Below are 26,155 nucleotides of genomic sequence, written 5' to 3'. Positions count from 1 at the left end.
ATGCTGCCTTTTGAAGCATCGCATCGACATCAAAAAACAAGGAGGAATGTGCAGGGAATTTCTGATAAGCAAACCATTATTCCACAGATTGTCGCGGTTTTATTGATGCTCCAGTAGAGGGCGTGGCAGAGACACAAGCCAGCCTGTCTGTGCTAAATTGCGCCTGGGTAGAGGTATGACAGTGATAATGAGCACAGAAGCACAGTGCACATAAGAATTTGGAGGAAAAAAAAGCATTCACCACAGAGCTATTTAAATAAAAGATGGAAATTTGAACTGAAATACTGTACTTTCCCCACATAATGCATAATAGAGATGATATAAAAATGCGTCAATCTAATTGTAACGAAGCACAAACGACCAGACTGAAGACGTGTTTTTCGAATATTGTGAGAAGATCCAGTTCTCTGGAAAAAACACTATTGCTTGGAAGTGCTGAAGGGTGATCTACAAGATGGATGGCATCAATTGACACAGTAATGAAAAGCAATTGGGAGGAATGAAGACCCAGAAAGATTTTCACAAATATTCTTTATGAGAATATTGTGTTGTTTTCATTTCACTCCCCTGTACGTCCTATGTGATTCATCGGCTTAATAATTCATAAATGTAATTTCTGTTTGTTCTTGATATTCTACTGACCTCTGCTGGTGATGCAAAATAACTTTCTACTTAAAGTTACATCAAAAGTGTTATAAAAAGTTGATATACATACAATGAACAAAAACTGTCGAAAGATAATGTCCGACTGCAATGACACCGACCAAAATGTTCAATGTATCAATGTATTGTCTATTACTTACATTATAGATGTCGTCATTTTTCTTTTGAAGGCTGATTTTGAAGTTTGTCAAACCTTAACGCGCCGACCCGTACAGACATTGGTCTTGCAGATGATAAAATTCAGTACTACATTTAAACAATTACATAAATAAACTGGGAAAAGCTGAAAATGTGATATAAAATTGAAAAGTAATGTAATTCTAACGGCGCTCTGAATTTAAGAGGCGATATTTTAGTGTTTGTTTCTTACATTAGGGGGCGCTGTTATAAAAATACGCCTTAAGAATTCAGATGGAGTCAGCAAAGTCCCTGTATATGTATATGAATGAATGGATATGTTAAGACGTTCGTTTTCAGCCGTTTTGCTGCATTTGCCGAGAGACGGCAAACAGCATATCATAGACGAAACAGAAGCGTTTTGTACACCTCCAAGTTCATTTTTGCAAATTTCAGTCTATTTTTCAACTAAGCTTGTCGGAATGACATCACCTTTCCCGGTGGCCGCCACTTAATTTTGAAACAAAATCCCGTTAACAAGGAATCCCAAAAGTTATCCACAATTACACGTTATTCTTGTTGCACTTTTATTATTTTATCCGCTTGCTTCCTGGCAGCGTTATGACTGTCGTGCGAAATACAGTTACTTATTAATATAATCCAGTAGGTGTGTCTGCGTGTGGACGTAGAAATATAGTATTGCTAGAAGTGCGTAGAGCTGTCCATGTACAGCACACGCCTGTGGTCTTACTTACTTTCGCACTGTCAAGATGAGAGCCATTCTAACCGTCTTATATCTATGTGGTCACGGTCCCGGTAGGCGGGAGTAACGTGGGTCGGGTTTGTTCGATTAAGGAGGAGCCCAGTGCTGGGGGGTGTAACTTCGGAGTTTGGGGCAAAAAGGGAGTAGAGGTGGGCTAAGGAAAGGCATTGAGTGAAATCAGATCAAGAGGAGCATTCATTTATTTAGGAAGTTGCCCTGGTTTGTTCGTAAATTGCATTGGGTAAGTTGGGAGCCTATTTTTAAGAATCCTGCTGGCTAACGGAGGACGCTTAGCTAGCTTGTAATATTTTATTTGTGAAAACGCGAAATTACAAATGTCAAAACAGTAAAATTTGGAATTGAACACGTAATTGTTAATGTTCGTTTCTGAACATATGCTGGCAGTCATGGAAAGGTAAAATTTTCCATACCTGTCAGCCTTTGTAAGCTAAATGCGTGCTTGATTGTGGTTTAACATCATCTGGTCCCTTACCAAATTTAGCTGGGTGGCAGCCTAGCCTGCTGGTCCATGTAGCTGTCACCTATGTCATGTAATAGACGGTGCCTGCCGATGCAATACTATCGGAAGTTATCTTACAGACGTCGCTTAGATAGGAGCTGCATGCAGATGCATATAATACTCAGGAACAGTTATTTTGTTTACTGTTATAGTTAACTAAGACGCTGTCATTCTTTAGTTAGCTTACCAAGATATCCAGGTTAAACAGCTAGGTGTATTGCATTGCAAATTTATTGTTCTGCGCTCTGTGGCTAAAAGGACAATGAAATCTCGACTAACACCGCATGTTATTGTAGTCTGTATGAAACGCGGCAGCTCCGCCGCGCTGTAATATTGTGCTGCAGTGCATCTGCGGTCCCTTAACCGCGTCTTACGCTGCTGCCGCTTGGCACTGCCTATAGGCGGGTCTGCAGTGCCTCCCTGCAAACATAACCAGTACAATAATAAGATGGAAAAACCGCAAATGCTTTTGGATACCAGAGCCTATCTGCGGAAAACGCGATCAAGCTAAATAGGGAGGATTTTAACCAGGAAAACAAATACGAAGCATCATTTATTTGAGTAAATCCGGCTGCGAGAACACACAACTGCAGTACGTATTACCTGGCGACATGGTTATTATACTACCGGTCTGATATGGACGGTCAGGTAATCTCTGTGCCACAACATAAATACAACTAAACCGTCCAGGTTTAACATATAATTTACAGTTCAGCGAGGCGATGAGCAGCTCAGAGATACTGTCTTTGCACAGCGTGTCCAGGTCCCGATCCCACTGTGCTGCAAGGGGGAGATTCATTTTTCGTTTTGATACTGCTTAATCTGACTGGTGTCAAGGTGGACTGTACCTATTATAATGTGTTCTGCTAATAAAGTGCGGAGGTCATAAATAAAATTATGAAATTAGAAAGACATCAGACATTGATACTGAGATAATATGATACTTAAGGGTAGAATTTTTACCTGTTGAAGTGAAGAATTATCAATTCAGCATAAATACACGCACACACCCATGCACACATTCATCATTATTGTTCCCAATATGTAGCATTTATTTTACTGCAGTTCTTTAAATATTACAGTATTACCCTAAAGAGAGGAATTTATTCTCTGGGTTGGTGAAATGTCAAACGATCGCTGTCGCTTTACGCATTCTGAAGTAGTTTTTAAGATTAGTGGCGATGATAGATGTTTTATTGAGTGCCTGGTGCTTCAGACAGCTGAATGTGTGTCTTGTTGAGGCAAATGAACTATGTCAGCCGTATTGTGTGGGTTTTGCGAGCTCTCGGATAGCTGTTATGTGTTCGAACAAAGTACTTAAACCAGTTTGAGTTATTCATATTAAACTCGAGGGCGAATTATTATGAACGTAAATGTTTATTACTGTTTCAAAGCATGTTGTTAGGAACTGTGCCGATACCATTTCTGGCAATATTTGTGGGAGGAATTTTGTGTGAGAGAAAGTCTATGCCACTACTGAGCTCATGCATTAAAGTGTTAAGGTGTCTGGGGGCAGTGTGTGGCCGTGCAGGCCGGAAGGCTGTTGGTTCTAATCCCAGTGTCGGCAGAGAAATTTCATCACTTGGCCCTTGAGCAAGGCCCTTAACCTCAGTTGCTCCAGGGACTGTCTATTCCCACTTTCACAAAAAAATGGATGTTGCTTTGGATAACTGTGTTTGTTAAATAATTAAAAATGCAAAACATATTTCCCCCTAGGACTCCTGGTGTTTCTTGACACTCGGAGATGGCGCAGCGCGGTCAGGAGGACGCCGAGAGGTACTTGTTCGTGGACCGGGCCGTGGTCTACAACCCGGCCACCCAGGCTGATTGGACAGCCAAGAAGCTGGTATGGGTGCCGTCCGAGCGGCACGGGTTCGAGGCAGCCAGTGTGCGGGAGGAGCGGGGGGATGAGGCGGTGGTCGTGGAGCTGGCCGAGAATGGCAAGCGGGCCGTGGTGAGCAAGGACGACATCCAGAAGATGAACCCGCCAAAGTTCAGCAAGGTGGAGGATATGGCGGAGCTGACCTGCCTGAACGAGGCGTCCGTGCTGCACAACCTGAAGGAGAGGTACTACTCCGGCCTCATCTACGTAAGTGTCCTCTCCGCCTGGGCTGGTCTCAGTCTCCTGCACACTCAGCTTGCTGATGTCGTGGAAAATTTCCATCACTCTGTGGGTCTTTGGGTCCTTACCTCTTAATGTTGGAATTTAGCGAGATGTATGCAAATGCATGCCAGTTTGCATCCCTTCTCTAGTAAAATATTCTCTTTTTTGTCCCATTCTGATGTCAGAACTGCCAGATTGTTTGCATTAGAATCTTTTATAACATCATTACAATTTTAGATGCTGATATAAACACTTTCACAGGACGAGCACGCCTGACTATTAAAGAAAACTCTTGAGATGAGCATTGTTGACCTAGTCGTGAATCCCTCCCTGAGACGTGAACTTATGAGTGACCCTGGAGTGTTTTGCTCAGGTGCCCTAGTGACGCTCTCTCACTTCAGCGTGCTTACTGGTCTCACGCTGCTCCGGTCTGTAAATCCAGATCATCACTGCTCATAAACACTAAACATTACGGTTGCAATGATCTAGAAATTACTTGTTGTCCTAGAAAAGACGCATTTGGGTGATCGTGACCCAGTTTGTGACACGTATTCCAGTAATAGAAGCCAGACTTGGAGCAGTTAAGCCGCAGGAGAGCGGAGCGGCAGGCTGAGCATGTTCCCGGCCTTTTCTCACGATGAGTCTCTTTCTCCATCTGAGACCCGTCTCATGGTTTGAGCACCGACTGCATTAACGCCTCTGTCACTTCTATCCCACAGGACACCGTTTGCGTCACACCTGCGGATGGGGTGTTTTTAATCTGGTGCCTGTCACGTGACTTGCATAGGGGATGTTTGTGTTCCTGATGGATGGCTTGCTTGTTCATTGGGTAGTGCTGCTGCTTCACACCTGCAGGGTTGTGGGTTCGAATCCCACCTCCGCTCTGTGCGTGTGGAGTTCGCATGTTCTACCTGTGTGGAGTGGATTTCCTCGGGTGTTCCGGTTTACAGAGACATGCGGTTAGGCTAATCGGTGTCATTAAATCGCATGTAGTCCAGCCTTGTTCCTTATGCTGCCTGGGACTGGCTCCAGGTCCCCATACCGGGGTATGCGGTTGGATGGATAGATGGATGGATTTTTTATTGATTGGATAGATTTGCAACCTGTTAAAACTGGGCTGCAGGTCACTGCAATCCCTGACTAGATAAGCAGGCTTTAAAAATGGCTGGATCAGTGGGTAGTTTCCAGAAGCATTTTAGGTGGAGTCCTGCAACACTGCTGGAGAAGAAACAAGGAAAGCAGGTCAGATTATTCATGGACATGGGGAGGAATCAGCAGCCAGGGGTCCCAGTGGTCGTGCTTAAAGTCTCCACACCGTGGAAGCTTTCTGGAAAACGACCCTGAAGCGTAACTCCTGGGAGTTACGGTGACGGCTTGCGGGGTGGAGGTGAAATGACAGGGCTGACCGCGAGCACGTCTGCGAGCGCTGATGGAGGGTGGAGGTCATGGGAAGGGCTTGGGCTCCCCCCCAGCTCCCTACGGAAAGCAGACGGCCGGGCTGGCTCCATGCCACGCCCGCAGAGCTACAACCGGCCCTTTGTCTCTGTGGAGAGTCCGCAGCTGTCTGCGTTTCTAGCATTCTTCGGTCTCGCGCTCGAAACCGTTTCTTTGAGTCGAGAACCAGCTCAGCAGCTGGATCCCCCCCCTTTTACTCCCTCCCCTGCACGTCCCGTTTCACTCTTACTATCTGCCTCTATCTGTGCCCCTCGTTTGCCTTATCATCTAGTGAATGATTTTCATAGCCTTTTGCTTCCAGATGCCATTGACTCTAGAGGAGCTCAGGAGCTCGGATGAAGTTCCAGAACATGGAGATTTCACCGTGACGATTTAGCATGGAGGACTCACTGTCCCACTCCTCTTCGCTGCAGAGTGCCTTTATCATACTGTTATTTATGGTGCTGTTAAATCTTTATGAGACATGGTCTGATCTGACGTGTACCAGGGTCCCATAATGTTTGAAACAGAATGCATAAGTTGCCGGAATTTTCTCTCTTCCACATTTTGGCATTTCTTGCGGTAAGTGTGTTTGTGTAAAGACACACAGACAATAAAAACACCAAACGTGTCTGGGGGGCACATTTTTAGAGTGTTATATATTGTTAGTCTGTTTCAATCCCTGCAATTACAAACAGAAGGGTACGTCTAAATAGTTTCCTAAATGGTGTCTGAATATCGCCTCCGGTTAGCGGGCAGGTCCTCGGCACTTCCTGGGTGCAGGAAGATGTTTGTCGATAGGTTACGTTACACAAACTGACGTCCTACCAAATGTTACTAGTGCTGCGTTCTTATGATTAGTCTCACATGCATATATTAAATTTTAACTAAACATTATATTTTGCATAAAATATGTTTTCACGATGCCAGCTGGGACAGGGCACTGCGGCCTTGATGTTTTGTGACGTATTGGCATCCTGTCCACGGTGCCCCCTTCCTCCTGCCCTCGCCTTTCTGGGATAAGATCCAGGCTCATTTCGACTCTGCATAAGCAGTCATGGAAGACGACGATTTCTGTTTCATTTGTGATTATGTTTAGGATTAAAGAAATAAAAGATCGGCAAACGAATATCCATTAGGATCTTACTTCTTCAGTTATAAACTCTGTTTTGCGGGGAAGCCTTGATACATTTCGTATGCTAAGCTCTTAAGATTCTTTAATTAAAAGAAAGTGAAAGTGGGATCGGCAACAGAAGCAACAGAGATGAAGGCTCTTGTTCAGAAACCTTAGCTGGGTGCTTATTGCACTTGTTATGGTGCTGAATTGATCCTGCGGATGATAAGAAGACCACCGGCCCTTCTGCGTTCTTGGGGAAGACCACCGGCCCTTCTGCATTCTTGGGAAAGTCCACCGGCCCTTCTGCGTTCTTGGGGAAGACCACACTTGCTGACATGGCAACAGGCATTATTTGTTCCAGCCTGATCGTCACCTGGGTAATGGCTCATTGATCTGTGGCTCTGTGTGTGATGGAAAGTGACCATGCGTTCCAGCGAGCTACAGAAGTCTTCTCAGTTGGATCCGAAGTGCATCAAGCCTTTAAAGACGACTGTTAAAGTTGCAAATAAAGGCCTCTTAATTCTCCGTCAACATCTACCTCCTCCTACAGTCCAGGAGGGAAAGAAGCCTCCCTCTAACTTTCCCACACTGTGAATATAGGAGATTTTATAGTTTGGGCCTTTCTAGCTCGTAACCTGGGGGCTGCCTGTCTGTAGGTGCTAGATTTGCCTATTAGGACTCTAATGGTTGGAGCTGATTGGATGAGAAATGCCATGTGACTGTCTATTTCCTTTATGCCCATTGGAGATTTTCAGTCCCCCCTACCAAGTTACCATATCAAAACCACGAATTTAAACGAGACAGGCACCGAGCATAGTCTAGGTCCTGCAGTCTTCCCTTTGTCCGTGATTTTGGGTTCCTGGGTCCTTCGATGGGCCTCCTGGCCCCTACGATCCACGCCTTGTACCCCAATCCCCACGCTGGCCTTCCCTTTCCTGCCCTTTGCTTCCGGGTGTTGATCCTCTCCCGTTTCTGCGGCTCAGCTGTGGTTGTTGGTGCGTGGGCGAGGCTCTTACACCAGGCAAACAGCACCCTTGTCACGGATAAACAAGCTTTTTTTAGCTCCTGTCATCAGATCCCGAAGAGTCAATTTCAAAAAATGGTTTATCCTGCTTTTGAACAGACTTGAATTGCTATTGCCCGACGCCCGTGTTTATAAAAGGTGAGCTACGTCAGCTACGCTGGATAAGAGGATCTGCTGAACCAATGCAATGTTAGCAATGTGGCCACAGACAGATAAAGCCGTTAGATGTCAGGATCAGGCACTTCTGGCTGCAGTGGCTCGTTTATCAGCTCCTCCGCTACCAAACCCTCTTGCCTGACCACCACTGGCCATCTGGCCGGCTGCCGCCTTTGCCCTCTCCGCCACCAGGAGACTGGCTCATTCCCAATATGCATACTTCACCATACTTGTGTACCCGTTTTACATCATCTTCCATTGCCGAAGACCAGTTCCCATACTCAAGAGTAGAAGTACAGAGGACAGTAAAAATCCCCAGATGTTGTTCTTGCCCCGCCCCAAATATAAAGGATATGTCAGTTTCATCGTCAAACAAGGCCGATTCATTGCATCCCAGGTTTGTTCTTGGGAGGCAGGTTAGCAAGACCGCTCTTGCCAAAATGGCAAGTACAATCTTTGTGTTTGTTTGCAATCTTTGTGTTTGTTTAATCTGAAAAGTGGACGATTGGCTTGCAAGTTGGACGCTACAGTCATTTAGTGATTAATGCAACTGTTTCTGCAAGCGGAGATGTTTGTTGGTTCCTTCGCGGGGCTGAGGACAACGTGCAACTCTCTGGTTAAAATGAAAAACTTTGAAAAGATCTCCATGGTGATTTTTTTTTACATGAGATGCTCTGATTATTCTTCCAGACCTACTCGGGGCTCTTCTGTGTGGTGATCAACCCCTACAAGAACCTGCCCATCTACTCTGAGAACATCATCGAGATGTACAGGGGCAAGAAGAGGCACGAGATGCCCCCCCACATCTACGCCATCTCCGAGTCAGCATACAGGTGCATGCTCCAAGGTAAGATGGTGCGAACGAGCAGCTCAACACTGCTTAATGGTGAGGTTACCTCAGGGGCTTATGAAGCTGTAAGATGAATACACACCATTGCCACTCCACCTCCCCCTGGTCCTTTTGGAGGACATAGGAGGGGCCTCTCACAACTGAAATAGCCCAGGGGACTCCAATCGTGTTAATGAGCCTCTGCTTAGAAAAGGTCAGAGAAGAACAGGCAGGGTTTATTTACCGCATAAAACGCCATTATTGGCCCGCATGTGGATAATCGGTTTGCCATGTCAGAGGAGTGATGTGACTTTAAGATGGATCAGCGCTCGCATCCCTCAGCCTCTCGTATGGACTCGCGTGAGTCACTGAGCTCACGGCGCGGTTTATGCGTGCGCCACACGTGGCTGAGTCGCCAAAGCGGCCGTGGATCCCGGGCCTGAAAACCAAATGTCTTCAGGCAGAAGAGGATTTCCAGGAGTTGTGTTGAAAACACATTCTTTTGAAGGGATTTCACCCCATACACTAGGACACGATACAAAGAAGCAAGTCGGCGTATGACAGAAATAGGTTTGCAGGTCAGTTCCCCACAGGGCAATAAATTCAGACTGTAAATAATTCTTTGTCAAAATTTAAAAATAGTATAAATATAAAAATATATCTACTTGTCAAATAATGAAAAAAGTATCTTAAAAAATAGTATTGCCTTTTTGGGTCATAGCAGGACTGGGATTTTGGGAATGTCATTTTTGAAAAGATGCCACATTTTGGACAAGGTCTTCCATCTTGTCCGCTGGAACTCTGCTGCAAGTCTAAAGGCCAGTGGGCACTTTGTGTTTGCAGGCACTTCTGTAGACAGCCGAGAGGCCGGAGAGGACCCCTATTCTTGGGCGTGCAGGTGTCTCGTTTTCCGTAACACGGCCTGTCACTTCCAGAGATTTGCGGTGTTTCATTCAGCAGCTCGACACAGCACCTCCTGCGGCCGCCCAGGCATATAGCGCAAGTGTGGAGAGTCCTGATTGGACACATAAGCTGTGGACTGAGTTCATTAAGGGAGAGGAGTCTCGCATTCAGCTGGGAGGATCCATCAATTCAGTCCGAACGTGTATTTTGTCTGCTAATGTTATTGTTGAGCAAATATCGAAAACGTTTCCAGGTTTTTGAGAGAATTTCTGCAAACTTTTGTGGAAATTTAAAAAAAAAGTTTTTCATTGGATTACATGAGGATTGAGTGAGTTTTGGGTCCCGATACTGTGATATATGATGAGCAAGCCTGACTTTAGGACATTGGCGGTTTCATCACAAAAATGACAGAAAATGGACTGAGCGAGGGGAGCGGGCGGGCGGACGGGCGGACGGACGGACGGACGGACAGACAGACAGACAGATAATCAGTCCACACTGAATAACACACTCGTTTATGTATTTCTGACCAGCTATGCTTTCGTCATACTTTCCATGCTCATCTGGACAATTATAGCGCTGTGTCATGCATTACAGGGGGTTGGGGGGGGATTCTTCCTCTCATACTCATGCCACACAGATCTCGGGGGGGTTAGGACAGCGAGGTCATCTCCTGTCTGCAGGTCCGTCGTCATGCCGCGTGCAGCGTGTGTCTCGGAGGCGCCCAAAGCGCCGGAGATGCACCGCTCCCGCTGCGGGATCACGAGCCTGTCGCATGTCCTTAACGCCACATTTTTCTCCTCGGCTCTTAAGAAATTTGAGCGGGAACAAACTTTCCAAGGCAGGAAATGCCCCGCTCCGCTCCCCGCTCTGCTCCCCGCTCCGCTCCGCTCCCCACACCGCCTGCCTGATGTCGTTCTGCATTCCAGAGCATTTATTTACAATTGCGCTTAAAAAAGGCTCCTTTCAGGGTATCTCCCTGTCCGTGCCTGATTTGTGAACACGGCCAAACGAGCGTCCGGCCTTCGCTGGCAGGGTGTTAAAGCGGCTCCCCGGAGCGATTCCACCGCAAAGCTGCTGCGAGCCGGTGCTCCGTGGCTCCTGGGCTCGCTCATCGTGCCTTTCAGGGGGGGGTTTCTGCACGACTCGCTGTCCCCGCCTGCCTCTCTGTGCTGAACTGCAGTTTTTGAGTTTTTTTTTCCCAATTGCCATTAATAGCAGACATGGTTTTTGCTGGGAGTCCTGGTTGTGGAGGCTTTGGTAACAAAGCGGGGTCCAGCAGCGGAGGAGGTCACAGGTCACGGCCTTAATTACTGTTGGTGGTATGCGGCGGTTCATTGTGTTTGTGTAGGGGGCCCTGACACTGTAGTGTAAATGAGGGTGAGGGTGTGTGTGTGTGAGTGCGCGTCACAGTGTGCAGATGCAACAAGGAGAAAGTCATATGGACTCTGATTGGTGGCAGGACATAAACGGGGGGGGGGGGGGGGGGCGAACGACCAGCCACAAAGGGGGCTTTGTGTGGACACTGGCAGGGCTTGGGGGTGAAGGGTGATGTGAAAAAGGAGGCCTTGTCTGTTTCTGCAGAGCTGGGCCCCCCCAGTGGGGCTCTGAGTGATGGGACAGGTGTGTGAGAGCGTAGGGCTGTCGGCAAGGGGGGGGGGGGTTCTAGGCAGTTGAGTGATTTAAGCTGCTGACCAGAAGGTTGCTGGTTCAGACTCCTCAACAGAGGCATATAAATTGATTTTTCGGGTGTTAAACCTGTCCTGGGTTCCTCACCTCCCCATTGGTTTCCACAGAGCATCCCGACTCATCATTCTTGCAGAGTGTGGAGGTATTTCCTCATGAGCATAGCACCCCCCTCCAGATGCCCCCAAATCACGTTTTGTTTAAGTTGTACTACAGCCCAGCTCTGAGAATAAAAAAGACATCAGTGGGGATGGATGGAAAAAATGCGCTCTCCCGATCCCAGAGGCGTCTTGGGTTCTCTTCATGCCGATGGGTTTTGCGGGAGAGCTGGCTGGGAACAGGCAGCTGCACTGGGTCTTATTCACTGAGCATCAAGGTGCCACTTAGAGGTATGCAGAGTGGGAAGCCCCATCCACTAGCCAGTGCAGCTCACGCTGATGCCTCTCCCACTTGACCCTTGACCTCTTTCCTTTGGGTGGACGGTTCTGCATGTAGTAAATTTTGTAAATGCTTTTTTTTCTTCTTTTCTCTTTCCAAGTAGTGCAAAAAAATAAGCTCCAAGCTTGGCCCGGATTCCATATTTTTTAGCTCCCAGTCTGTGGCCTGCAGGCTTCCTGACCAAGTCTAGCGTGTAGCACGGTGAAAACGCACCACCGCGGCTCGACAGCAGCGCGCTGAGGGGATCTCAGTCCGTTCGGGACGATTTGCCTCCGGCTGAGCCAACTGATCATTTTTATGTGAGTGTCTAACGTAACCAACGTGAAATTCAGTCAGAAATCGGCAGTTGCTTGGTGGATTGGATTTTATTGGGCTGGATTACCGCCAACGGGCCGTCGCCGGTGGGAGGCGGGAGGCTTTCGGTCAGCGCGCATTTCCTTGCGACGCCCCATGACAGATGGCGTCCTGCCTTCGGGGTTTTGCGGAGGTGCTCGGTGATGTCCTGCAGACTGGGCTTCACATCTGCCGCTGATTATGTCCCGGAATGTTTTCCCTGATCTCCCCTGTTGGCTTCTGGCCCCCTCCAATGAGGTGCAAGAGGCTAATTTTAACATTTCTGGAACATGTAGTCAGGAAATGCTAATGTGCACCTAAACGAAACCATATGTTTGCTTTGGCTCGACCAGCCACTTGAAAACTGGCTCCAGCATCCACTGCGGCTAAGCTGCCTGTCCCTAAAAGTACAAGCAGGTCAACGGGAGCCCAGATTGAAAGTATCTTCACTCGATACTGAAGGGTGTGCTGACAGTTACGCTGCTACTGCACGTGTCACACGGATAAATAGATGAAGATAAACCAGTAAATCGATCTCCAAGCTACTTTGAGCCTGCCTGTCGAGCGATTGACACAACCTAAAGCCAATCATATCGCCCCATCTATGTTGTCAAGTAAAATGAGTGCCCAATGCATAGCAGAATCACTCTGCGTACTATTAACTTTTCCATTGTTTTGTCCAGTAAGCTTTCTCAGACCTCAGATCAGTGCTTTGTGTGAGCTTGGCTTGGATGTGAAAGTCGGACTAAGTATGGAATATTTGTCAAAGAGAGCAGGAAAGCAGAGGGATATTCCTTCAGGCCATGTTGGTCAACAAGAGGAGTGTGCAGAGAAGCAGCCGGCAGGCACAAGTGCACAGCACCAGCACACGGGCAGAGCACATGCTTTGTGTCGTGTTTTTGTTTATCTTATTGTGCTGTGAAGGCAGTAACCGGATGCTAATGACGTGCTAAGGCCATAGCCTGCCTTTGTCAGTCCTTTAATGGGAATGCAGAAACGATCAACCTTCCTCTGATTGGTCGTTTGACTGGGACAGATCATGACCATTCCTCAGTGCGTGGGGTCATCAGCGGGGACTGGAATGTGCCGTCGTCATCAGCTCTGGTCCTCCTCGGGTGACTAATCACAGTGCAGTTAGCCCTAGCTCGGATGACTGGTGACATTCGAAGTGCCTCTGCCCCTCGCAGGCTGACTGCCCACCCCTGGGTTGGCAGATGAGGTCAGGGGGGGGGGGGGCAGCGTGCGGTCTGTGGACGCGGAGTCCTGACCGCTGTGTTCACTTTCACCCGCGGCTGCTATCCACCAAATGTCAGCTATGCCGCCATCCAGCCCCCCGCCCCAACCCTGCACCTCTGTGCTCATTCTGTTCAGAATCATCACACGGACCTTCCTATGAGGACAACGCCCCCTACAGGTGACTCTGTAGACTTCTGGAAGATCTCGTCTCGTCAGTGAGGGCCGTCATTTATATTCCGGGAATCTCCTACCGCTTAGCCGTAGGGTTCCGCCGCTGTTAGTGCGCTGGTTCACCCCCGTGCTGTAGGTAGCCGGCCTTCTCACCCCAGTATGTGCTGGTGGTGTAGACTGGACAGCCCACTCCGCTGAGGCTCACGCTTTGGCTGTGGCGCAGGAGAGCACTCAGAGGTGCTTAGCGGCCACTCGTGTTACCGCGACGGGCACGGGACTGGGCCAAGGGTCCGTTAGCACAGGACGCCGTGCCAGAAACATGTCCGTGGAGTGGAGTTTAAGCAGGTAGGAGTGTGGGTTTGTTGGAGGGAGCCAAAGTGTGGACTGTCTGGCCGGGAGCTGGGAGGTAGCAAAAATATGGACCGGCTGTGGGTCCCTGAGGAAACACTGGTATAGAGGGTCCAGATGTGTCCCTCCAGATGTGTCCCCCCAGATGTGTGCTTTCTATGAATTGACTGTATTTTTCTTGACGTCGGAGGATGAAAAATGCCACCTTGGGGCCTCGTTGATGCCGCACGCCCGTGTCCCGGTCCCCCCCCGCACTAGTGTTCCTGACTGCTCCATCTCTCTTTTTTGGCCGTGCAGGCCACACATTCCGTGGTTCTCGGTGCTTTCCTTCCTCCGTTCTCTCCATTCTCTGTTTGTCTTGGAGGGTCTTTGGCAAGTCGTCACCGCAGATTCGGCCTATTCCATACATGGCTGGCCTTGATTTTCTCCAGCTGAAGGAATAAGTTAATAAATAAATAAACAAACAGCCGTAAGAATGTGTCATTCGGGCGGGCGGGAGTGAAGAGGCTGGCTGGCTGGCAGGGGGGCTGACAGGAATGTGCAGAATTCAAGAGGCTGCCCCTTTAAGCCCTTCCCTGGGGGAGTCAGTGCAGTATGGCAGGGGCAGTGTGTCTCAGTCGAGCGAGATGGACCCCATCCTCCTCCCCGCGACCTCCTAAGAGGTCTGCTGGAGCTGCTCCAGGACTCCCAGCTCCCAGCGTGGTTCCAGACTAATTTACGGGTCAAATCCACTCATCCCATCCTCACCACTGCTTGCTGATTTGCTTTGTTGCCTCGTCCAGCAAAAAAGCCAAGTGTGTATGACTGTCTGAATAGGCAGGTGGTAGGATCATTCACCCCTTGGCTTATGGAGCCTTACCTAGTCTGGATTGGTTACCAGGCCCTATGGCAGGAGCCCAAAAACCACTAAGTAATGAAACCTATAGCTGCCATTGCCAGCGTCCCGCAGACGGAGGCATCCTGCATGGACGCCAGGCACCGTCGTCGCTGACGGCTCAGGGCTTCGGGGAAATCTGCTTCTCTCTGGGCCCGGAGGCTGGAATTGGACGCCCAGATACCGCAAATGCATTTCTTGAGGAAAAGCTGCTGAGGAAGCAGAATGTTCAGATCTCCTCACTTCAGTAGCTGTTAGGAATCTGTCCTGAGGAGCCCTAACCTCCTGGGAGTTTTACTTGCTGAAAAATGCTCTGAGGGCAGAAGTAAAAGTGATTGGTTCGGATAAATAACCAATCAGATTATGGAGAAGGTTGGTCCAAGCAACTAGAGGAGGCGGGTCCAAGGCATCTGATTGGTTGGTCCTGCCTCTGCTTAAAATCCATACGGCTGAAGGCTCAGGATTCTTATATGGAGCAGATTTGTTGTCATTATTAGTTTTGTTGCCCTTTTTCAGTATTGAACAATATTTGTGGCCAGTATTTCTTTATCCTGAACAGAACTAGTCACACAGGATGGGACTTGAATATTTTATCTTTGGAAACACAGTTTTTGTCTGTGCTGTCTGACTGACTGTATGAACATAAATCTAACACCATTTTAAAACTAACTGAAGTGTGCCCCCGATTTCCGCGTCTGTACGACTCCGTATCCCGTACCCCTGCACGGCTCGCCTTGCTTGATGGGATTCATCTGTCGCACTTGTTGCAATGTCTTAGAGAAGGAATGTTATCTGCATTCATGAAATTGGGAAAAGGTCCCACGTGAGTGAAAACTAGGGTTGGGTACCGAAAACCGGTGCCAATACGGCACCGGTACCTATATAACCGGTATGTACCGGACCGAAACAAAACGCGAATTTCGGTGCCACTTAGATGCCTGAACTGTCGATTGAAATATTTGTTCTCTGGGGCTATGATGACACAGTTGTAATAAGCATAAGATTCATCAACACACACGTGACATCATCAGGAAATGAGACCATCCGAGATGCACGTGAATGCAGCAACTAACGTTACAGCAGGTGGTCTACCGCTATCTTAGCTTGCTAAATGAAACAACTTTTGTTAAAATGCCTAAAACTAAATGGTCGAAAGTGTGGCTATATTTCACAAGAAAGGATTCCAACACCGCAGCGTGCAGCAAATGTTTTACAGCAGTTGCGTGTAAAGGGGGAAACGCGTCAAATCTAATGATACATTTGAGGGCACACGGAATAAACTTAAAAGCAGAGGGATGCACCATGCTTGACAGCTTGCGGACAACAGCTGGCACGATCGGTGTGGATAACCCCAGCCCCAGTCATACCAACCGTAGCAAAAAGGAGTCCACCGATTATGATGAGGACAGCAACCTTTCCGCAGGTTAGTAGTAGGCTAATGTAATGTTAAATTAACATTACATAGGTGGCGCATGTTTTGTTGTTGTTTTTTGTATTTACATATATATTCATATATACTTTAAACTTTTAATATATTGTTCAATTTTAAGCATTCAATTTTTTGTTCAATAAAAATGTATTCTTGAGTCATCCACCTTCATTTTGTGGCTTTTGTAAAGTATCGGTTCAGGCACCGTTACCGTTTTAAAAGTATCGATTTGGCACCGGTATCGAAAAAACCCCAAACGATACCCAACCCTAGTGAAAACAGAAAGTTGTCAGGAGATAAGAGGGAGACCCATGTGATGTGAGCAGCGGGTCCAGGGAGGTAAGAGGGAGACCCATGTGATGTGAGCAGCTGGGCCAGGGAGGTAAGAGGGAGACCCATGTGATGTGAGCAGCTGGGCCAGGGAGGTAAGAGGGAGACCCATGTGATGTGAGCAGTTGGGCCAGGGAGGTAAGTGCTTGGTGTGAAACAGCTTGATTTGTCACAGAGCTGCCCTCTGTCTGGGAGGGCGTTCTTTTTGAAATAGTGGTTAATGTCCATTTTCAAAGGGTAAAATACCTTGTAAATTGCTTATGTAGCACACCTCCACTGTATGCGTATCCACTTTTCTAGGGTATGGTTCTCAACTTAGTGCATGTTGGAAGACGTCCTAGGTAGCATAATATTATGCTATTCCCTACAATGTCCCCATTTCCAATATTACCTGCCTTTTACACGCCCCTTATAATTACTAAATATAATAGAATTTATGGCCACCACAGGGCAAGTGGGGGGGGGGGGGGGGGGGGGAGAAAAGAAAAGAAATATGTACATATACATGGAAAAATGCTCTCTTTTAATTCCCTTCCACGTTTCGCCAGGCCATCACATTTCACTTTAAACGGTAAACGGACAACACATTTGACTCATTCGTACACGGATCACAACGTTCTCCTTTATGTAAAAAAAAAAAACAACAACAAAAAAAAAACACCCACAATCAATTTTATACACAGGGGGGAAAAAGTGGGGGGGGGGGGGTTCCCAGAGGTTGTATTGTGAGAGTCACACTCTTTATGCCGGCTAGTTGGTGCACGTTGGAGCTCTTACTGGAAAGGAGTACTCACACCTCCGGAGCGATGAGGAAACCCCACGTCCCGCAGGCAGAATGACCACGGCTCCGGCTAGTGTCTCGGTCCAAAAGCCGGCGGAGGTCCCACTAGCTTCGGCGGGTGGCGTAGGAAGTTTAATTCCGCTATTCTTAATGCCGCTCCCTGCTAGTTTTTCTAGCTGACGCAGTTTAATTCCGCTGTTCTTAACGCCGCTCCCCACTACTGTCCAGCAACCCAACAAACCCCGGTGAAACTCGGATTACTAACTTTACAGTCCAAACCCCAAATAAGACCAGTTCGCTGTGCGATCCAGCTTCCCTCTCTTTATAATACAAAAGAATCCTATACAAGCTCTCCACTGCTAGCCGACAGCAAGTCCTGCTTCTCTTCTCCTTCCCGCCACACACGCGCACCCCTTCTTCCGGGACACTCTCAAAATGATATGATTGGCCAAAACAAATAATAAAAAAACCCACCCTATAACAGTATCCATCCGGACAATCCGATTTTATCAATTCTATTGAACAAAATGCCACACCAATACATTCAGTGCATAAACAGCTTAACTCCAACAAAAAAACATCTCACCCATAGAAAAAGAACACATTAAAACCACACACACACGCAGGTGCATTGGTTATAATATTGCAGGGTGACGTTTGTATTAACACCCATTTCTATAGGGCGCTACACTTATATAAATTTATGCATCTTTAATATTTTTTAAAGGTTTTCAAAAGAGACAACAAAATTTTGGGTGATTTCAACTGGCTGCTCCCTCTCTCATCCCTTCTCATTGGTTGAGCTAATGGGGGAACGGGGTTCTTCTGAAATCAGATTGGCCCGCCAGTTATTCCCCCCCCCCCCCATTTTCATTGGCTCTTAGAGATGTTGATCATACAACACAGAATGCTATTTTCCACAACGCACATATGTGATGCAACTGTCGTTTCAGTTTCCAGAATTCCATGAATACGCACAAATCATAACCGTAATTATTGTGTAATTTAAGAAAACAAATTCCGAGATTATTATTGCCTATTTTTCGGCACAGCAGCCTACATAGTTGGCAACTGTGTGTTTTTCCTCAATTTGCACAGCTGGGATGGGTTACGTACCTCTCTAAAGGGGCATTGGTGAGTCTGCTCTAAGGGATTGGAATCTGTAACATTCTGGTTACAAATCAAGTCCCTTAACCCCTACATCACAAAAAATAGCTAGCAGAAGAGCTCATTTGTATAACAGATTTCCAGTCAGTTCTCCGAAGAACCCAATAGCATCCTTGCTCATTCTTTGTGTGGGAAATGAAATCTGTTTTCTTCCACAGAAATTTTCAAACAGCCCTTTAGTAGCAGTAGCAGTGAATCGGTGAAGGTGGTTGCCAGTGGAAAAGCAGTATTTGTATGCTAGCTATTGAGAACACTGGGCTGAGAATCATGCACTGCCTTACGGGGTCCGATGACCATTCAGGTGCAGGGGACGAGGACCCCCATGCGAGAAGAAGCTCCTGATTCACCGACTGGACATATGACTCGTTAATTCTCTATTTTTACATATGTATTATGGGATGTCATTGTATTTTATCATGTATCTGGCTTTTGCCCCCTTGGGTTTAATGATATTCACAGTGACATTGTGTCCATAATTCTACTGAGGAGGCCTGTAACTAGATAATGGACAGTGTTTGTGTGTCTGTGTGTGTGTTTGGGTTACAACACTGATGTCTAGTAAACTCACTGCTTAACACTCCCCACTATACATGGCCAGGTCTGCGGTATGTGAATGTGGAGAGGGTTCCCAGAGCAGTAGGTATTTTATTTACTTCCATTAATTTTTATGTGGCAGCCTTTTCCAGCAGTACCTTTATGGAGTGAGATAGAGGAACTGAAGATTGAGGAACAGAAAGTGCTTAAATGTGGCAGAAAGAACCCAGAAGAGCTTCCCAGGGGCTGAACCACAAACTCCACGATGATTAAGGAACCACTTCCTGCTTCCTGTCTATACACACTGGGCAGCACTACTGAGCAGTGTTTTCCAATCTGGTCCTCGAGGTCCTGGAAGGGAGCAAAAATGTGCTAATGGGAGTTTTACTTAAAGAAAAATGTTCTGAGGGCAGGACGAAAAATGATTGGTTCAGAAAGATAACCAATCAGATCTTGGTCAGGTGTCAGACCAACCAATCAGATGACTTGGTCCTGCCTCCTCTACAATCCAATTGGTTATCTCTCTGAACCAATCATTTTTCCTTCTGTCCTCAGAACATTTTTGTGTAAGTAAAACTCCCATGAGCCAAAAATGTAGACTGTCTGGCAGGGAGCTGGGAGTAAGCAAGAACATGGACTGTCTGAGGGCCCCCAAGGACCGGATTGGGAAACACTGCTATTGAGGGTCCAGATGGGTTCTGAGAATTAGCATGCATACGGTTAGACTGCAGTTATGTTTCTGAGGTTTGGGGTATGCATTTTAGGGTGGAGGTCGGGGTAGAACTTGCTCCCCGAGAGTCCAAGACGCTCTACAGATCCTCCTGTAATAAGAGCAATAAACTTTAATGTAAATTTCAGTTCTGAAGCTTTCCATTGTGCTCACTACAAGGTGGCTATCCACGGCCGAAGCCTGCTTTGAGCTCCTGCTGAGTCATACACGTAGGGAGCAGATTCACCCTGTATGTTAGTCCTGCTCGGCTAACAGACACCATATCTGTACACATCCCTTTGTAAGGATCCACTTTGAAGGATCAGTAGGGGGTTTGACCCCACATGTGTGGCCTTCCACCTCCTTTAGCTTAGCGTAGCACAGCGTAGCTCTGGGGGCTTTTCGCCGCTCTGCCTCATGCTAAAGATGCTAACGTTAACGACTCCGTCAGTCACTGCTACATTTAGACAACCTCAGCATTGACAGCCACCACTGGATCCAAGGAGGAGATGCTGACGGCTCTGTCTTTGTGTTTCTCTCCACAGATCGGGAGGACCAGTCGATCCTTTGCACGTGAGTCATTGCTCCCTGGCAGCCATTTTAGTCAGGACTAAATCTGCAGGGTGCTTATTACCAGCGAGGATTTGGGACATTTTGTCCAATTCACTGGCCAGCCAGCCAGTGATGTGATATATCCTGTAGTTTGTATTGATGTTATGCATTTGTGAGACCAATGCTTATTAAATAAGTTCCTATATCCTGCTGTTTATTTTTTTTCTATTGCAATAAACTCCTTGATTTGACATGTAAATCAAATATTTTCCAGCTGCCAAACATCCCTTCATGGTAGCAGTGCCAGTAGTTCCCCTCTCCCACAGATTTGTTTGCCGTTTTCATTTTTGCTATCTTCCCTCGTACACTTTATTGAATTTCCCAAAAGTTTTGTGGGTTTCGGTGTGAGTGGCAGTGGAAAAAAAACAAGGGAAAAAATAGGAATAAAGGGAAACATCTAGTGAGCGTCTTGAGTTTCTGCGCTATTTGGAAGTAAAGTCTGCACATTTCGGCGCAGCCTGTTATTAACCATTGTACTTGAGATGTAGTTACGAATGCACTACGAGTCGACTTGAGAATCCTCAGACGTTTCACACAGCTATAAAAGCTAATTAAATAGCTCTGCGTTTCTGCGGATGCTGCTGTCATCACCGATCTGGGGAGATGATGTGGGGCTTGATCAGATTACAGCCCCTTGGGTTCCCTCCCCACTCGCTGTGGCTGGTGAATCAACAAGCAGAGAAGATGAAGAGCAGAGACCCCTGAGTGCGGGCAGGAAGATCCCGCTGCCCTGTCTGCCTCATGTGTCGCTGCTACTGTCTTCCCGTCCACGCAGAGGGGAATCGGGGGCCGGAAAGACGGAGAACACCAAGAAGGTCATCCAGTATCTGGCTCACGTGGCCTCGTCCCACAAGGGCCGGAAAGACCACAACATTCCCGTGAGTTCCGTCATTTCTGTCCCCGCAGATTCCTGGCCCATTCCCGTAACCCCCTCCCCCCCCCCCCGCTTCCATCCCAGTGTGCCCGGGCAACACTTGCGTCTAGAATCCCTCTCTCTTTTGTTTGTTAATGAGCCATTTGGAGTGGAATGTCAGTGGACTGGCTTGTCCCAGTAAAAGATACGTTTGTTCTTCTGGGAGGTTCGGAGGAAACTGAACCCCCAGTGAGGTCAGCGTGAAATGAGATAACCCCCCCCCACACTTACCCACTCACCCACCCATCCGCCTGCCGGAACTCATCACTGAGACGTGAATAACCCGCCATTGGCATTCAGGGAGGGAGCATGCAGAGTCATGTGACCTCTGTCAGGTCCACATGATCTGCGGGTTGCACCGTCTGCCCGTCATCAAGCTACTTTCAACAAAACATCTGAGGTCGGCTCTGAAGCCCGTCACAGCTATTCGCTGACTCAGCAGGTGCTGAGGGACTTGCACACGCCACCTTTAAGGCTTGCAGTCGCTCTTCGCTGATTCATCCCCATTAAAAATGTTACCCATTGCATCTGGAAACCCCTTGTAGGCCACAGGCTGAGCCTATTTTCCACATCACCTTCTGCTCTGAATGCCTGAGATGTGACATAGATTAAACATCACTTACGCCTTGTGTTTTCCTCCTGTTTGCTATAATGCTAATTGCTTCTGTTTAACGACGTGTCAAACGAGCTGAATGAGGCGGGGTTTTGGTGGGTGTGCTGTCTCGTTGCGAGCGTCAAGCCACATTTGTGAAGCCTTATGTTTGTGCTTGTGTCCCATTCTGTTGGGGGGGGGGGGGGAGTATGTCTAACTCTTCCCTCTGTTCGTTTGTAACAAGCAGCCTGAATCGCCTAAACGAGTGAAGCTACAGGCAAGTTTTTTTCCTCTTCCTTCAGATAATAATCCAGTCGGAACTCATTAGAATCCATGGCTTACATTCCTGATTCGGTTACATCCATAAGACATTTTGCAGACCAATGTATTGTGTCAAAATGAATGATAAAAATAGCATATTTATAATATTTTCTGCCTTATAAAAACATCTGAGGATATGGACTTGAAATGTTTAGCATGTAAAACTATTAATTTTTCCCAGTCTGGCAATGACAAGTATAACTTATTTAATTTATTCTAAATATAACTTTAGAAGCTCTTATTTTTGCCCGGAGTGGTGCTAGTATAATGTTGTGACAAACCCATGCCAGACAAAGGGTTTTTTTGGTAGAAAGGTATTTAATTTCAGAAGTCAGCACCACAGACAAGGAGCTGAGTCCCCTGACGTGACGGTCTGGAAAGTTCAGGTCCAGAACATAAAGATCCAGACCAAGGTTTTGCTTCAACCAACCAGTTGCGCACTCTGTGACTATGTCTCTTTATGCTCAACTGGTTGGTTGAAACAAAATCTTGGTCTGGATTTCTACTTTCTGGACCTGAACTATCCACCTCTGGCCAGATCTTCTGGTGTCATAGACTCTGAAAGCACGCCCTGTCCTGAGAAAACAAAACTGTCCATCACAAAATCCCTCTGTGCTTTTATTTCTACAAATGCCTGTCCCTGCATTTTGTTTTTCTACAACAAACCTTTGTAACTCCTCAACTTTTCATTCACGCTTTATCCCCCTTCTGCTTCATATGTTAAACCCGAGCCGTTAAATGCTTATCTTCATGACAACATCTGCTTTGGGTGCTTATTCGACGTAAATGGCAAGGATTGTCTCGCAAATGAATGTGCAGTCAGTCTGAAAAATTGACACTTTGGGCCCTCTTTGTTTATCGCTGCGGCGCAGGGGGGGCTGCACTGAGATTAAAAGCACCCCCTGCTAATGGCCGCACAAAATTTCACAAGTCCTGTTTTTTCCACATAAAAAAGAAATGTCAGTAGTGCCTGAAGAATTCTTGTGCCAGCAGGCAACTTTGCACCTCAAAACAATTCAGAGAACAATTACTTTATCTGCTTTTTTGTTGTTCTTTTCTGTAGTTTCCTGGATATTGTCCATCCTGGAGAGTTTCATAAGAACATGCCTGTGAAATGAGCCACACGTTGTGGAAACAGACACCCACCCTATGAATGAGGAATGTGCTGTTCCTTAAATCCGGGCTTAAAGCCTCCACGTCAGGGTCTTGGATAACGTTTGATCTCGAGCGTGGTTTTACGTGGCCAGCCACGTTACGGTGGCCTGGCTGATCTGTGAAGAGGCAGCAGGGACTGCGGCCAGCAGAAATGGGTCAGACTCCCAGCTGGCTAAGCCTGGGCTCACCCAGTTCTGTCTCGCTTTTCCCAGAATGCTTTGCTGTGCCTGAATAAGGAAGCCAGGCCTGGATCACTGAGCTCTGCTCCTATTCTTAGCGGCTGTCTAATCCATCGGAGCAAAATATGAGACCCGTGTTACCCCTTAGTATTGTAAAGGTGATATTTAAAAGGGGAGTTTTACATATTTTTTGTGTTTTACACACAAAAATGTTCTGAGGGCAGAACAAAAAAAATGACTGGTTCAGAGAGCTAACCAATCAGATTGTAGTGGAGGAGGGACCAAGACATCTGATTAGTTGGACCTGCCTCTTCTAGTTGCTTGGAACCACCTCTTCTACAATCTGATTGGTTATCTTTCTAAATCAATATTTTTTCCTTCTGCACTCAGAACATTTTTGTGTAAGTAAAACTCCCAACGAGCAAAGGTAGGTTGGTGAGCCATGTCACTAGTGCAATTAATTTGACCGAGACAGGGCACACACACATGCACACACTATTTATAACAATAAATATTTAACACTACACGTGACATCACAATACAGTACCATGACATCATAACACATGGTGACTCCATAGAGCTAGTTACAAAGTTGCCACCAGTCCAACCTGCAGCACTGCCCTATATATAGTACTGATGTGCTATAGTACTGATTTTATAGTGCTATAGTACCGATTGTTTAAATAAAATTTTAACAAGCTGCTTACTGCCTTGTTATCTCCCGGAGAGGGGGTCTCTGGGCTCGTCAAGACCGCGGCTCGACTGTGGAATTGAGTCTGGCACTAATTTGGATATGGATGTTACTTCTTGTCTGTTTTCTGTTCAGTGACTGGGCCCGGAAAGACGCCACGGTGTTAAATTGAGCGTTAGTTGTGACGATGAAATCCTTCATCCTTTCTCTCAGTTTAGCCATCTTCAGGAATGTCATAAAGTAGGTTGTCATTAGCTGTCCGAAAGCAGTTAACGAAACGTAAGCCCAGTTACACGGACTGAGCGATATTCCTGGAATGTTTGCATGGAAGGCAATTAAGCAAGGAAATAGGTCTCAGTTTTCCACTTGGGCTAATAAGCTGATGACAGGTTCTCTGAATCTTTGAGCCGGTAAAGTCCTGCCATCCCTGTTCCATCAGCATAAGCTCTCCTGCATCTTGCCATCTAGGGTCACCTTCAGCTGGTTTTGTTTTCTGGACCAGGACCCAAAGCTTAGTGGCCATTTCAAACTGGTCTCTCAACGTTTTCAGTTCTCATTTCCTCTTTAAAATGAATCATCAGACCATGTGCTGTGGTGAGAGGTGATAATCCCCATCCTCCCCTCTCAGCCTGACGTCACACGGCTTTTCAGCAGCTCTTGTACCTTTCAGGGCGAGCTGGAGCGTCAGCTTCTGCAGGCCAATCCCATCCTAGAGTCCTTCGGAAATGCCAAGACTGTGAAGAACGACAACTCCTCTCGATTTGTAAGTCCGGTCTAACTCTCCCGGTAATTTAATCAGCTTAATAGCTTACTTTGAACTTTGATGGACTTGGTCATTTCGACCATCTGGTGCTGTGGCAGGAATGAGGAGAGCGTTTGTAGCCTTTGGTGTTTTTGAGTCTTTGGCTGCGGGGTGATGAATACTCAACAGTGGGATGGAATTTGCATATGGCTTTCTGTAAGCTGTGGTCTATGCACCTGGAACATTCCGTCACTGGATTGTGGTGAATCACCTGAATCGCTGACCTCGTAGTTTTATTTTCCAGGATGAGAAATGAAAAATGAGGATCAGGCTGCAGATTGCCTAACCTGTGTGTGTGTGTCTGTCTGTCTGCGTGTTTATGCAGGGCAAGTTCATCCGGATCAACTTTGATGTGACCGGTTACATCGTAGGGGCCAACATCGAGACCTGTATCCTCAGAGACAAGGGAGTCCAAAGTCTCAACTTAGGAAGCAAATCCAGGTTTATTGCCATTTGGATGGATATCTGCTCATTAGGTGGAACTGTCACCTGTCCAGAGGTTTCCATCTCTTACTCTTTCATCAAAGTGATTATTTTCTGTGCATCTACATCTAGTTGTACATCTGCATCTGTATCCCAGGAAACCTTAATTAGCTGGTGACAGGATTTACAAAGAATGATTTTTACCATTTTTCCATCCATCCATCCATCTATATCTACTTGTACATCTGCACTATTTTTATTTTGTCAGAGAGGAAAAACCAGCCTGGTCTCTTTATTTAATTGTAATAGATCCCGGGTGGTTGACGGAATGCCTTTTACTTGCAAATATTGTTGATTCTAAGAATGCAGACCTATTCTCAGTTTCAGCTGTGGTCAGCTCCATCACTCAGCTCTGTCACTGGGATCCTCCCAGTCTGAGCTGGGTCAGCTCGTCGCCCCCACGCAGGAGCCGCCGGCAGCTGACTCAGATCGTTTGATCAGTCCTTGACCCCCCCCACCCCCCAGATCTGCTGGAGAAGTCGCGAGCCGTCCGGCAGGCCAAGGACGAGCGCACCTTCCACATTTTTTACCAGCTGTTGGCAGGAGCTGGCGAGCACCTGAAGTGTGAGTGAACAGACCAACTATTAACCCACGGTGGGAGGGGCCTGTGTCATATGGTACAAGAGCTTAGCAAAAGCTCCACCGGCTCTTCTGCAATTCAGGGCTGGGTGATGTATCGATAAAATATCATGTCATGTCGTCATGAATTTGAATATTGCCGTGAAATAGCCTCGCTTTCTT

General features: G+C 47.0%; 1 protein-coding gene across 6 annotated transcripts in view; it reads left to right on the top strand.

Moving 5' to 3' along the window:
• The first annotated feature begins 1,628 nt into the window (after positions 1–1,628).
• Positions 1,629–26,155, top strand: part of LOC111856317 (myosin-10) — a 49,891-nt gene continuing 25,364 nt past the window's right edge. For 2 of the 6 annotated variants that reach the window (XM_023836174.2, XM_023836171.2), the window contains exons 1-9: positions 1,629–1,784; positions 3,780–4,152; positions 8,589–8,745; positions 20,212–20,239; positions 21,054–21,156; positions 22,031–22,060; positions 24,800–24,892; positions 25,257–25,320; positions 25,880–25,978. In XM_023836174.2, the coding sequence (XP_023691942.1) occupies positions 3,808–4,152; positions 8,589–8,745; positions 20,212–20,239; positions 21,054–21,156; positions 22,031–22,060; positions 24,800–24,892; positions 25,257–25,320; positions 25,880–25,978 (919 nt within the window). In that variant the 5' untranslated portion in view covers positions 1,629–1,784; positions 3,780–3,807. Of the gene's footprint in view, positions 1,785–3,779; positions 4,153–8,588; positions 8,746–20,211; positions 20,240–21,053; positions 21,157–22,027; positions 22,061–24,799; positions 24,893–25,256; positions 25,321–25,879; positions 25,979–26,155 lie in introns of all 6 variants that reach the window. The other 4 variants (XM_023836173.2, XM_023836170.2, XM_023836175.2 and 1 more) reach the window with 2 other exon arrangements.

The sequence above is a fragment of the Paramormyrops kingsleyae genome, chromosome 22 (assembly GCF_048594095.1).
Source record: "Paramormyrops kingsleyae isolate MSU_618 chromosome 22, PKINGS_0.4, whole genome shotgun sequence".
Taxonomy (NCBI): domain Eukaryota; kingdom Metazoa; phylum Chordata; class Actinopteri; order Osteoglossiformes; family Mormyridae; genus Paramormyrops; species Paramormyrops kingsleyae.
Note: the sequence above shows the minus strand (reverse complement) of the source record. Positions and strands in the feature narration are given on the sequence as shown.